Source organism: Pararge aegeria, chromosome 22, assembly GCF_905163445.1.
Source record: "Pararge aegeria chromosome 22, ilParAegt1.1, whole genome shotgun sequence".
In the NCBI taxonomy this organism is placed as follows: Eukaryota; Metazoa; Arthropoda; class Insecta; order Lepidoptera; family Nymphalidae; genus Pararge; species Pararge aegeria.
The window spans coordinates 13,071,772-13,084,208 of record NC_053201.1 but is presented as its reverse complement, the minus strand read 5'-3'; the positions used below and the strand labels follow the sequence as shown (position 1 = coordinate 13,084,208).

Sequence of the window (12,437 nt, the reverse complement as noted above, 5' to 3'; positions counted from 1 at the left end):
TTTTAATAGTTACATAGATAAATGTAGGCTTTGGTGATTACAAAAAATAGGAATAAGTTAAAATTAGTATATAAAAATTGTTGTCCCCTTAGCACAAAATAGAAGCTTTCAATAAAGTTGATTTATAGTGTAAAAAGTATATTAAGTAGTGTAAAAAATAAGTTCGAAATACTTAAAATATATTTATTTAACTTTTTCTGTTTTGTTATTTTTTTCCTGGCAACGTTGTTTTATTTGAAATTATAGGAGCGATGTCGCAGTGGTGAGCAGAGTGGTCTTATAAGTTGGAGTAACCGGGTTCGATACCGACAGGGGCAATTTAAAAACCTTAATTTCCAAAATTTCTCTGGCTTTGGTCTGGTCGGCGCTGTTTAGTTACCACCCTAGGCGTGCGTGCGCAAATACGTGCCGTTAAGCGATTTAGCGTTCCGGTACGATGCTGTGTAGAAAGCGATTATTTTGAAATCACCGGTTTTGTATTCAATTAATTATGTGCTTTCTTCGCGTAGGATCATGAAACAACATTAGTTTTTTATTATATAAATGATAAAACATTATTTTTTTTATTACATTTATTCACAAAATAAATAAAAAATCGTGTGTGTATTTTTGTACACGGGTTAGAAGTTATACTTCTTTGGCGTAACAAGATAAAAATGTTTTTAAAAATTTTATCTTTCGCCTTATTTTAGAGTTTTATTATAACGAATTATCTAGTTTTGCTATCGCATTATCGGACAACCAAGTTTCACTCGACATTAAAATTTCAGATTTTTATTATTTTATCATTAAAATTTAAGTGTACACTGTCAAACCTTTTTTTGACAATCTAAATTGTTGACTATAGCTAACTTCAGGGTGTCGGTTTTTTGTGACGGTGTGCGAAGTAAAAATTTACTCTCATCATTTTTCCCTGACGTGCAAAAAGAAGTATAACTTCAAAAATATAATGTATATTGTACATTTATTCGTTAACTTACATAGCTATTTATCAACTATCAATAAATACCCGAAATTAAAAAAAATGGTAGCCAATACCTTGACAAAATATCTGATATCCACGTAATGCAAAAAAACACAATTAAGGTATACATCTAGAACTCTCGTTCAGCCATTATTGTATGCAGTGCCTTGTCTCCAAAAACAGTGAAAACGCATAGGTTGCTAGCTTGCAAACTTTCTCCCACTTTCCCATTTGGCTCACCGCCTGTTCGAAAAACTCTACAACACAAAAAAACTAATTTGTTTTTTAATGCAATTTGTCGGTTACACTGACCTATATTATACTATAGTATATAATAGAGGTCAGTGGTCGTGACGGTAAAATGGTTTTAAATACAAGATGTAATCGAACTAAATCGAATTTTTATGCTCCGGAAAATGGGACTAACAGAATATCAATAAATAAAAATAAAATATGGTTTTGCTAGTGTCAGTTTTTAACTCCATTTATAAGGCTTAAAGGTCTCGGTCCTCGGACCAAGCATTGACTTCTAAAATTAGTACACTCGAATAGCCTTGTTTGAAGCGCCAGCGAAGTGACATCCAAGCGAAACTTCGAGTGTTAAGTATGAAACCTAGTGGAATCTGCTACCATTCTGGACTACGATTGACCTGCGATTGGAAGTATGCTCTGGAACTAAAGTCTTACGAGGTGTTCTTATTCCAAATCTTCGTACCCTAGCTCGTAACAAAACTATTTTCTACTTTTCTATTAACTATTTTCTTAAATAACTTCAAGCGCATCTCTGATTTGAAACTAAGACTATAACTCGATTGGGCCTTAAACAGTAGGAAAGTACTACTAATTATACTTGACCCCTTTCCGTGATCATCTATCATCAGTGTAGATGTCAGAAGTGACGAGGAGTTCGGGCGCGGCCGGGTACCGACTCGCTATAAAGCTGAAGATGCCAGAGAGTACAGAAAGCCCTGCGCTTACAGCTCCTATTGACCATATGGAGTAGTTGTGGAGGAGACAGATGCCGTCCTTCTCATAAGCACAGGTGTAATCTGAAAAAGAAAAGAAGTGCCAATTTCTTAAAAAAAAGATTCCATGGGCCAAAGAGGATACAAACAGCAGCTGGCACCTGATTATCTATGGAATTTAAATCTTTACAGTGCATGTAGGTATTATTTTTTATGGACTATTGCATCGAGATTGTATTTATTATTAAGTAATCCGAATAAGCGGCGATAGCCCAGTGGGTAGGTCTTAGACTTTCAGGGGGCCGAACTCGAATCCGAGCACGCACCTCATAACTTTTCTAAGTTGTATGCGTTTTGATATCACTTGCTTCAACTGTGAAGGAAAAATCGTGAGGAAACCTGGATGTCTGAGAGTTCTCCATAATGTTCTCAAAGGTGTGTGGAGTCCACCAAACCGCACTGGGCTAGCGTGGTGGACTACAGCCTTAGCTCCTTCTCATTGTGGGAGGAAACCTATGCCCTGTAATGAGCCAGTATGCCGGATAATATGATGAATAAGGTCTTTCAGATTAAACGACAGTTTTGTAATTTCAATCAGCATAGATTAACTAATACTTGAGAACCTGGTATTATGCTCGGGATGGTGTTTTTAATTTTTTTTTCTATCACAATTTAGCCCTTGATTGCAATCTCACCTGGTGGTAAGTTATGAAGCAGTCAAAGATGGTAGCGAGCTAAACTGTTAGGGGTAGTGAAGTAATTTTAAACCCCCTAATCACACTGGACGTCGTACCGCAGGGTGATTACGTATCTCGCGACAGCAATGCGACAGGCGTAAATCTTGCAATCACTGCTGTCAAACGTCACTTTTCCATACAATAAATAAACAAAAGACGCAGTTGGCAGCATCCTTGCTTTCTGACTGCATTGGATGCCGTGGGTTCGATTCCCAAAACTGGAAAATGATTGTGTGATGAGCATGAATGTTTTTCAGTGTATCCGTATATTATAAGTTTTTATGTATATTATTAATTGTTATATTTACCAGTCATCTTAGTACCCATAACACAAGCTACGCTTACTTTAAGGCTAGATGTCGATGTGTGTATTGTCGTGGTATATTTATTTATTGTACACCAATAAATTTACATAAATACTAATATAAAATAGAGCGTTAAGGTATTAGGTACATTTGGCGGCCTTATTTAACAAAAAATACTAGTGGTACTTACAACTGATAATCATGTAGATAAAGTGCCCCAGCACGTGCGACAGCAATCCGATGAGGGCGAAGCTGACGCCGATGGCTATAGGCTTGTCTCTCCGGCGCACTGCACGCAATATCACCATTCCCTGCATGAGGAATGATGCCGCTGGAAAAGTAAATACAGAGGGGTTAATAATTAATATTATACTTAGTATTCTTTTTTTTTGAAAGAAAGAGAAGAAAATATTGTCTTTATTATCACACATTTGTGTAAAATGTTACATTCGTGTCATAAATTTGTTAAAGTATAAAAAAAAATGTGTGACAAAGGAGCTGACTCAGTGTAGCTGCATACTTAGAAGCACAGCATTGATTTTCAGCCATTATATTCTATTCTAGTTAACAAAAAAAATCCTGGCTAAGTTTGTTGTGTGCTCTTCTTAGACCAGGGCGCGTTTGGAACCCTCCTAGCTTTAGTTTTAAGTTAACGAATGTATTTATCACCATCACTAACATTAGTGCTACATGTTAAATGTATGCACGCTTCATACGTGCCTGTGATAAGGTCTATATGAATAAAACAGTTTTTGATTGATTTGATTGATTTGTACCTGATAGGCTTGCGCTTGACAACTATCGTGTCTGATGTAAAGCAATGATGCATTATGAAAATTAAGCTTAATTTGCTATACTCCGCGAAAAGCTGGAGAATCTGTATGGTGTAATTTATAATTTCTTCAATCCTTATACCTACTCCACACCAAAAAGATCTTCAGAGCAATGATGCGGTCTAAGTTAGGACGCGCGTCTATAAAATGCCTATTCACTCTTGCTTTGAAGGAATTCAATTAATTAATCAGAAGAATAATAAGCCGGAAGAGCGTTCCAAACCGCAGGGTGATTACGTGTCTCGCGACAGCAATGCGACAGGCATAAATCTTGCAATGACTGCTGTCAAACGTCACTTTTCCATACAGTAAATAAACAAAAGTGTCGCGAGATACGTAATCACCTTGCCGTACTATTCAATTCTGAACAAGTTCACTGTGGTCAAAAATCAGTAACCATTCAAGTAGTCTGAACTAGTCTCAAACCTACCTGCAGCAGCGAGGGCCAGAGTGAAGAAGACCAGGTAAATGGAGTACGGTAGCCAGCACTCCGGGAGAGTACAGCTTCCTCGGACCGCGCGGTGAGGACCACACTTGCAATCGTCAAACAACCTGTCGAGTAAACCTTGTAAAGCTGAATGTATTCTTTAATGAATCTATGACTTTTTGCGCTAGTGAAGTTGAACATCTCTACGAAAGACATTAAATTAATTATATTTTCATATTGTGCATGAATATGGGTGGTATCCCGGAAATATATGTATAATTGATGATATCTTTGTGCGAAATTTCATTAAATTCGGCTCACAGTGTCTGATTAAGTCTAATTATACATTACCTAACGTATTTGTTACAATAAAATACATAATTACTAAGCTAAATTTCAACGAATTAGTTTGGCCATCCAAAGGGGCAATGCTGCCAGCATCTTAGGAACTGTGCCTCGCTGCGGTGGTTTCGAGGACGTTTTAGATTTTATTTAGTTTTTAAATAGTTTATTTTAGGTTATATTTATAATTTGATTTAAGCTAAAACTGACTTAATAGTTCACAAATGAGTGTAAAAGTAAATTATCCGCCATATTGGATAGGCCGTTCTTTGCAAAAGTAAGCTCAAATTAGTAAACAATTTATGAGCTATATGTTTGGAAGTTATCACAACTCCTCTGTTTCCCGAATAAAACCCAGAACAACCCGTCTGCCCAGCTGCAATTATCTGCAAACCCCTATTGGGAGAGGCATTTAGTCCAACAGAGGACTGTTATAGACTATTGATGATGTTTAGCTGGATGCAAACTCACAGGAATCCATTGAGATCTTCATATTCCTGGCAACCAGCGTGGCAAGGCGAGAAGTATGTGGTGGAAGTGTTCAGAATGCACACCGGGACGAATCCGTACCTTTCAGATCCACACCTGCAGAAGAAATAAAAAGGAGTTCGTTTGGCTTAAGTCTTCGGACCTATGGTAATGAACTAAGATTATTTTATCGTGCACGTCACGCTTAGGCTGTGGGAAAAATGTATTATTACCTCGGGTGAAAAAAGGGCACGGTTAACAAATGACTACGCAGTTTATTACTATCCCGAAGGGCAAAAGAGGGAGCAGCTGTAGACACACACAGACACAGACTTTATTGTAAACTACAGTTCAAAAGGACTCCAAAGACTAGTTACCGGAAGAGGGATAGGGACAGGGACCTATAGAGCTTTAAAAGATGATGTTTATCAGCAATAAAAGTAAACCTTCCGGAGAACAACACCCTTTCAAACCACACATCAAAGGACGAGATTAAATAGTAAATGGTTTTCAGTCAGGTTAACGTCGAACCGAGCCGAGGTCTGAGTCCTATAAGGAGGCACCCTTGATTCAACGTTCCCCACTTTCCCCCGATGTCTTAGAGCCCTGGGGCTCTTCTCATGCCGAGCTTTCAAGGTCGCCCCTCTCCTCCGGTGACGCGGTAGCAACCCCTTAAGGTGGTTATCGGCAAGTGTCCTTTCGAAAAGAAGATACACTTCTGTCTTGTATGAGACTCTAGACGATGCAAAAATAACTGCCTCACGGTACCGTTATCACTATCACTGCCACCAAGATTCCCAGCAATAGTAGAAGTATATTTTCTTACCCGCACTCAGAGCTACACTCAGGTTGTTGAAACTGGCCGTGTTCGAGCCCGTCTATGACTCCTGTGTTGCAGTGCAAGCCCGCCAGCACGCAGAAGAACACAGCGACTAGCACACAGACCCCGCCTCCTACTTTGGACGCCGTGTTTGACTTCACACCGTCGCTGCGTCGGACGGAGAATCGCATACGGAAAATCTGTAAGATTTGACATGTTTTTTGATAGGACTGTGCGTAATAGTTGTTCTGGAAACCCCTTGAATCGAATCTAGGTCTTTCTTTATCGTAATCCGTAGTTAAACATAATATTTTTCATGTTCGATTCCCGGGTCTTCCAACAATTTTTTATTGGCTTTTCCGCCAAGTACATACGTATATTATCACATAATAATATAATAAAACTTTCCAGCTAAATAAATTATCTAGCTGGGAAGTATATATAATTTTTATCCTTTCCCCGGGGAGATTGTCTCCTACCCATGCTAGCCGTTAACATTAGAAGCATATATATTTTATTTATTGAAATGCGACTTTTCAGATGCGTTTTTTCAATCATCCTTGCCTATTATGTGCTAGCAAAAGTTTTTCGTTGCTGTTCATGGTGCCCAAGAAGACGTGATGCCCTAAGCAATTGCTTAGTTGGCTTACCCACGGGCTTAAAAGGTGGCTTAAACTGCAGGCAACGAGCTCAAATAATATCTTACCGTGACAAAGAAAATGAGGACCAGGGAGCGGAAAATGTCCATAATAGTCCTTGTCGTCCGAGGATCCTGAGTCAAGGTTTCCACGTGAAACTTTGCCTGGAAATTAAAAAGTACACCTTTATGAAAGATATAAGATGTTGTAGGACTTTGTATGAATAAGAATGTATAAGGGACTGATGAAAGAAGAGTACACGTGACCTAAATGCGAATGTTGAGGTGGATGTGTGATGTCAGAAGAAAGGATAAGAAGAGATGAAATGAGTATATAGTAGGCGAGGCGGGGAAAGCCCTGTAAGTAGGACTTCGTCTTCACTTTCGGGGGGCCGAGTACGAATCCCAGTACGTTCCTCTTACATTCTTAGTTATGTGCGTTTAAAGCAATGTAAACATCACTTGCATCAACGGTGAAGGAAAACTTTGTGAGGAAACCTGCACGCCTGAGAGTTCTCCATGATCTGCTCAACGGTGTGAGTCTACACTACAGTATGCACAGGGCCAGCGTGGTGGACTACGGCCTTAACCCCTTCCTCATTGTGGAAGGAGACCCGTGCCCTGTAGTGGGCCGGTAATGGCTTGATATGATGATGATGATATAATAGGCGTAGTTTGAAAGTAGCGCCAGTTACTGGTTACAGAAAGGATTCGAAGATGTCATAGGCTAGCGTGGTATGTATAGCCAATTTTTTTTTTTTATATAAATGGTCATGTAATGCGGAGGGAATGAGATTTTCACAATGAGAAGGGGTTAGCGCCGTAGTTCGCCACGCTGGCATAGTGCGGTGGTGGAGTCACAAGGCTTTTAGAACATAATGGAGCACGCTCAGGCATGCAGTTTCCTCACTATGCTTTCCTTCACCGTTGATATTTTAGTTGCTTAAGATGCACATAACTTAGAATGGTACCGTTGAGGTGAAGTTGAAGTCCTACAGCCTGGGTTATTATCGTTTCACCGCCGCCAGCTATATAGCCTGCACATTTACCAACCTGTATGGTAGCCGTGTCATGGTTCACATAGCCAAATAAAGCTGTGTTGAGAAGGGCGAGGGCCACGGTCTGAAACACCACCGCCTTGTTCCGCAGCATGCGACCGATTGGTTTCAAGATGCCTGAAATATGAGAGGACGACTGCTTATCAGTTTGTCCAGAATACACCTACCTTAAAGCATTGCCTGCATACAGAGTATGCACTAAGAGAGCAGATGATATAAAAAAGGAAAGAAACTCCACTATGAAATACTTGAGGGTAGGCATTGTACGAGTTATTCAAGCCTAGTCTTAAGTTCTTATGACTCTTAACTGGATATTTTCTACATTTCGTGTCAAATGCACTAATATTCTACTGGTTATTTTTTTAAAACAGCAGACTGGCTGGTCTTAATTTTTCGATGTTGAATCACGGGGAATTGGGTTCGATTTTGGCCCTGCGCTCTGATCTGCCAGGGTTCTGTTTACCAGCAGTATGAGGTATACACCAACAACAAAATTCTCTATTAACAGATTTTTTGGCGCCTGGAAAAGATAGCTATATAGCGATAAGGCCGCCAAATTGTACCTTCTACCGTATTGTGCTATTGTATATGTATCTCGGGCCGAATTACTACCGAAATAATACTTCACAGGCTTTAGAGGTACATTATTTACTGTCTTTGAGACTTATCTGTGAAACCGAAAACCTAATAGTTTTTGAGTAAACCACTGCCATCGTTTTTACTTTTAAATAATCAGATACAGCCCTTACATCACCTGCAAAATTAAAATCATGTGACTCCATGTGCGTTGGTACTATGCGCGTGTCGGTCTTATACCTTTAATAGGGTTGTCATAAGTAAAAACGTAGAATGTTTTGAATTCGTTTGCATGGAAAAACAAATTCTATGCTTCTTTTGATTTAATATTTTCACAGGGTGATTCCTTATGAAATATACTTATGCCTCGTTCAATATTATTTCGTAATTCTGTTACACGTTGTATAGTTGATTATCCAATCCTTACAGGTATAACGATTATTGCCACGTGTTAGTGATACTTGACTTTCTCGCCGAGACACATAAGTAGGATATCGAAAATTTCGTAACATTGTCAAATAGCACATCTTACAATTATATTCCTTTTCCTCGAACTCTTTATACCCGTCCATCCTCCTCGGAAAGAGGGTGAACAGTATAGAGAACATCAGGGTGAGCATCGCCAGGGATATGTGCGCCTCCCACCAGTCGTCCCGCACTGATACGCCCCGCATCCAGTTCTGCCCACTCAAACCAAGGGACAGACGGATGGAGATAAGGATTCCTGGAATTAACAGAGAATGTTTTATTTAACAAACTTATTTTGTTAACTAATGGTTGTGTATACGAATAGCACTACTGCTGATCTTACGGCTGACAATATTTGCAGACGAATGTGAAGGTTAGGTAGGTATTATTTCAAAGGATTTCACACCAGCGTTGAGAAAACGATGTGAAAAAAATACCTCCTCCATCCGCCCTAAAATAAAGTTACAATAAAAACACAATAAAGTAATAATTGTCCTTTTTGGAATCTCTCATTCTAAATTCAAAGTCAAACATACATTGATGCGTACATTAAATAAATAAAATTAATTAATATACTACGACAAGACACACACATCGCCACCTAGCCCTAAAGTAAGCGTAGCTTGTGTTTTGGTTACTAAGATGAATAATTTTATGACTTATGTAGACAAATAAAATACAGATATATACACCCAGACACTGAAAAACATTCATGTACATCACAGTAAAAATATTCCAGTTGTGGGAATCGAGCCCATGGCCTTGGACACAGAAAGCAGGGTTGCTACCCACTGCGCCAATCGGCTGTCAAACATAAGACATGTGTACACGGTAATGAGGTGATGGCGATAACCATATGCTTAAACTTAAAACTAACGCTACGAGGGTTCCAAACGTTTCCATACGGTTCCGGTCTAAGAAGAAGCCCCCAACAAAGTCTCTTTCCAGGCAAGATTGCAGGCGAGGGCTAACTTTTGGCAGAATAAATAAAGAAAACCTAAGGCGTAGGTGCCTGTAACTTCAACGGCAACCACGCCCCTTCAGACCTTAAGTTGTGAATAATAAAAAAATAAATATACTACGACAATACACACATCGCCATCTTGCCCCAAAGTAACCGTATGTTATGGTTACTAAGATATTTAATGAATAATATACATAAATACTTATAATATACATATAAACAATAAGTTATAATCTAACCGTAAAAATACGGCCCGCTTTCTGGCTCATGGTCATCGAGGTATGTAATCCCGTGCGCCCAGACGCTGATCTTGGTCAGAGCGCAGAGCACCGCTGTGAGGATCAGGAACACTGTGCGTGGAACCAAGAACTCATCTTCGACGGATTGGTTCTCTTGTGGATCAGAGTAGGTTGAGATGATGCCACCTCCACAAAGTTCTGGTGAATGAATAAGTCACTTTTAACACTGTGGAAATGATAACTTGATGTAGTCACTTACATTTCAAATAATCAATCGAGGATTCGCAGAAATACGTAGGATAATCGGGTTTAGTCGGCCAGTTTTATGTAAACGCTTTAAAAAAAACTGTTTTTCTCCACCGTTGAAGTAAGTGATATTTTAATTGTTTAAAACGCACATAACTGAGAAAGTAACAGGTGAGTGCTGGGATTCGAACTCGCCCCCGACAGTGAAGTAGAAGTCCTACCCTGGGCTATCACCGTATCTAAATTTCCAGATATAAACGTTAAAATATAATGAGTACTAACTTACCTACCGGAGGTCGACCAGATTCAGCAAAAGGAAATGCCAGCACGATCAGTCCCGACACGGCCGTCGCGCCCAACCAACCCGATAGCGCGAAGTGCCGCATCCCTCTTCCCCACCACGCTACGACTGCCCCTAACAGGAACTCCGCGCCTCCAACTCCTAGCTGCACCCAATCTGAATAATACAAGACGAGTTCAAGAACAATAAGCAGAATTATTTATTTTTATTTTTTCCTTTATTGATCAATATACAACGTGTAACATAATTACGAAATAATATTGAAGGATGCGTAAGTATATTTCATAAGGTATCACGCTGTAAAAATATTACATCAAAAGAAGCCTATTTATTTTTTATACAAAAGAATTCCAAACATTTTAAGTGTTTACTTATGACAACCCTGTTGACGATAAAAGACCGACACGCGCCTAGTACCTACGCTACGCGACGCGGACCTAATGAAGGGCTATATCTGATTTCTTTCAGTTAAAAACTATGGCAGTGGTTAACCCAAAAACTTTAAGAGGAGCGTACTGGGATTAGACATCAGCCCTCCGAGAGTGAAGTAGAAGTCTTACCCAATGGGCTTTCATCGCTTATTCGGATTACTAATAATAAATGCAATAGCGATACAACAATCCATAAAAAAGTTGTACTTGTACTGTTAAGATATTAATTCCATAGATAATCAGCTGCCAGTTTATGTTTGTATCATCTTTGGCCAATGGTTTTTTTTAAAGAAATTGAGCACTAGTTGTTTTCATTCTTTCCCTACCCATCGGGTTATTAGGTATTGCCGACGTTATAATTTAAAAGAGTCATATATATCTTCACTTTCCTACTGATTGTTATAAATAAGAATGTTTGCTCTATTGTCCACCCTTCAGCAGCGTATTAGATAATAGATGTATACGATTGTTTACTTAAAAATAGTAATTGGGGTTGGAAAGTGACACAAAATTCACCAGCAGTTCGGATGGTTGCATTACCTGCCCGAGAAAGATCAAGAAATCCATATGTACCTTCATTGATAGTCCGCAGGTATCCTGTCCCGGCGCTTCTCCTCAGAAGCAAGAACACGTAGCTTTCGAGGAAGACCACGATGAGCAGCGCCCCCTGCAGGAACAGGTCGAACCGCGGTATCGTGAGGATGTACTTGCGGAGTAAGAACCATCCTTTCGCTATCACCTTCACTAAATTGTTAAAAGAGCCGTTTTTTAAAAAAAAAAATTAAATAAAACACAAAATTTTTGCACGCCAATCTTGGCAGGATATGTGATACTTATAAAATTTAATTTACACCTATGTAAACATGCTGCATGTACCATATTCAAGCAAAATAAAAAATTGATTCATTGATAGATTGATTGAAACAAATCATACCAATTTGGTTCAAAATATTTGTAGTGAACAAGATCGAGTCAGGCTTCGTGCTTTAAGTGAAAAATAATCTCGGTATTTGGCCCTTCCATCCAAAAATCTTGGCACTTTTTTTGGATAACGAAAGTTTTCGTGAGTCTTTAGGTCTCAGGTTAGAAACACCGCTGTGCTACGAGCATAGATGTCTGTGTGGAAAGGAGGTAGATAAGTTTGGAATACACTGACTGCATAATTCTCTAAATGACACGATCAAACGGGCTCTTGCCACCATAGATATTCCTGGTCTCCAGGCCACAAGGAATAAGCCGGGATGAGTTTAAGAGACCGGCTAGATTGACGCTGGCTCCTTGGGAACGGGGACAGGCGAATATCAGGGAGAAAGCATCAAGAGATTACTGAAAATGGCAAAAGGCGTATGCCTCTCTAAAACGACTTTAAAACCACCGCAGCGAGGCATAGTGCCTAAGATGCTGGCAACTTATTCTTTGGCCAAAACAACTGCCCGCTCTAGGATCACCGGTAGACCCGTCAGACGTCAACCCTTTTTGATAATTCTTTAAAAATAGCTCTAGGCCCCGGTCCCCACGGTCCCAATGTCTTAAAAATTAAACTGCTATCAAGCTTGACAGCAGTTGTAATGAATTGTGTATTGACGATTATAATTATTTCGGGTGCCATAGAAAAATTAACCGTAGGTACTGCGTAGTAGAGCTTCCAGTGACAAA

General features: G+C 39.4%; 1 protein-coding gene across 1 annotated transcript; it reads right to left on the bottom strand.

Moving 5' to 3' along the window:
• Positions 1-1,686: 1,686 nt before the first annotated feature.
• LOC120633992 (solute carrier organic anion transporter family member 74D-like) lies at positions 1,687-12,169 on the bottom strand. The gene is made up of 12 exons (XM_039904429.1): positions 12,109-12,169; positions 11,355-11,525; positions 10,336-10,506; positions 9,804-10,001; positions 8,665-8,856; positions 7,552-7,673; positions 6,568-6,663; positions 5,868-6,061; positions 5,045-5,158; positions 4,235-4,356; positions 3,162-3,302; positions 1,687-2,013 (listed from the first exon to the last, which is right to left on the bottom strand). Exons 1-12 carry the CDS (start codon positions 12,167-12,169, stop codon positions 1,832-1,834), a joined length of 1,764 nt encoding a protein of 587 aa, XP_039760363.1. The 3' UTR covers positions 1,687-1,831.
• Between the last annotated feature and the right edge of the window lie 268 nt (positions 12,170-12,437).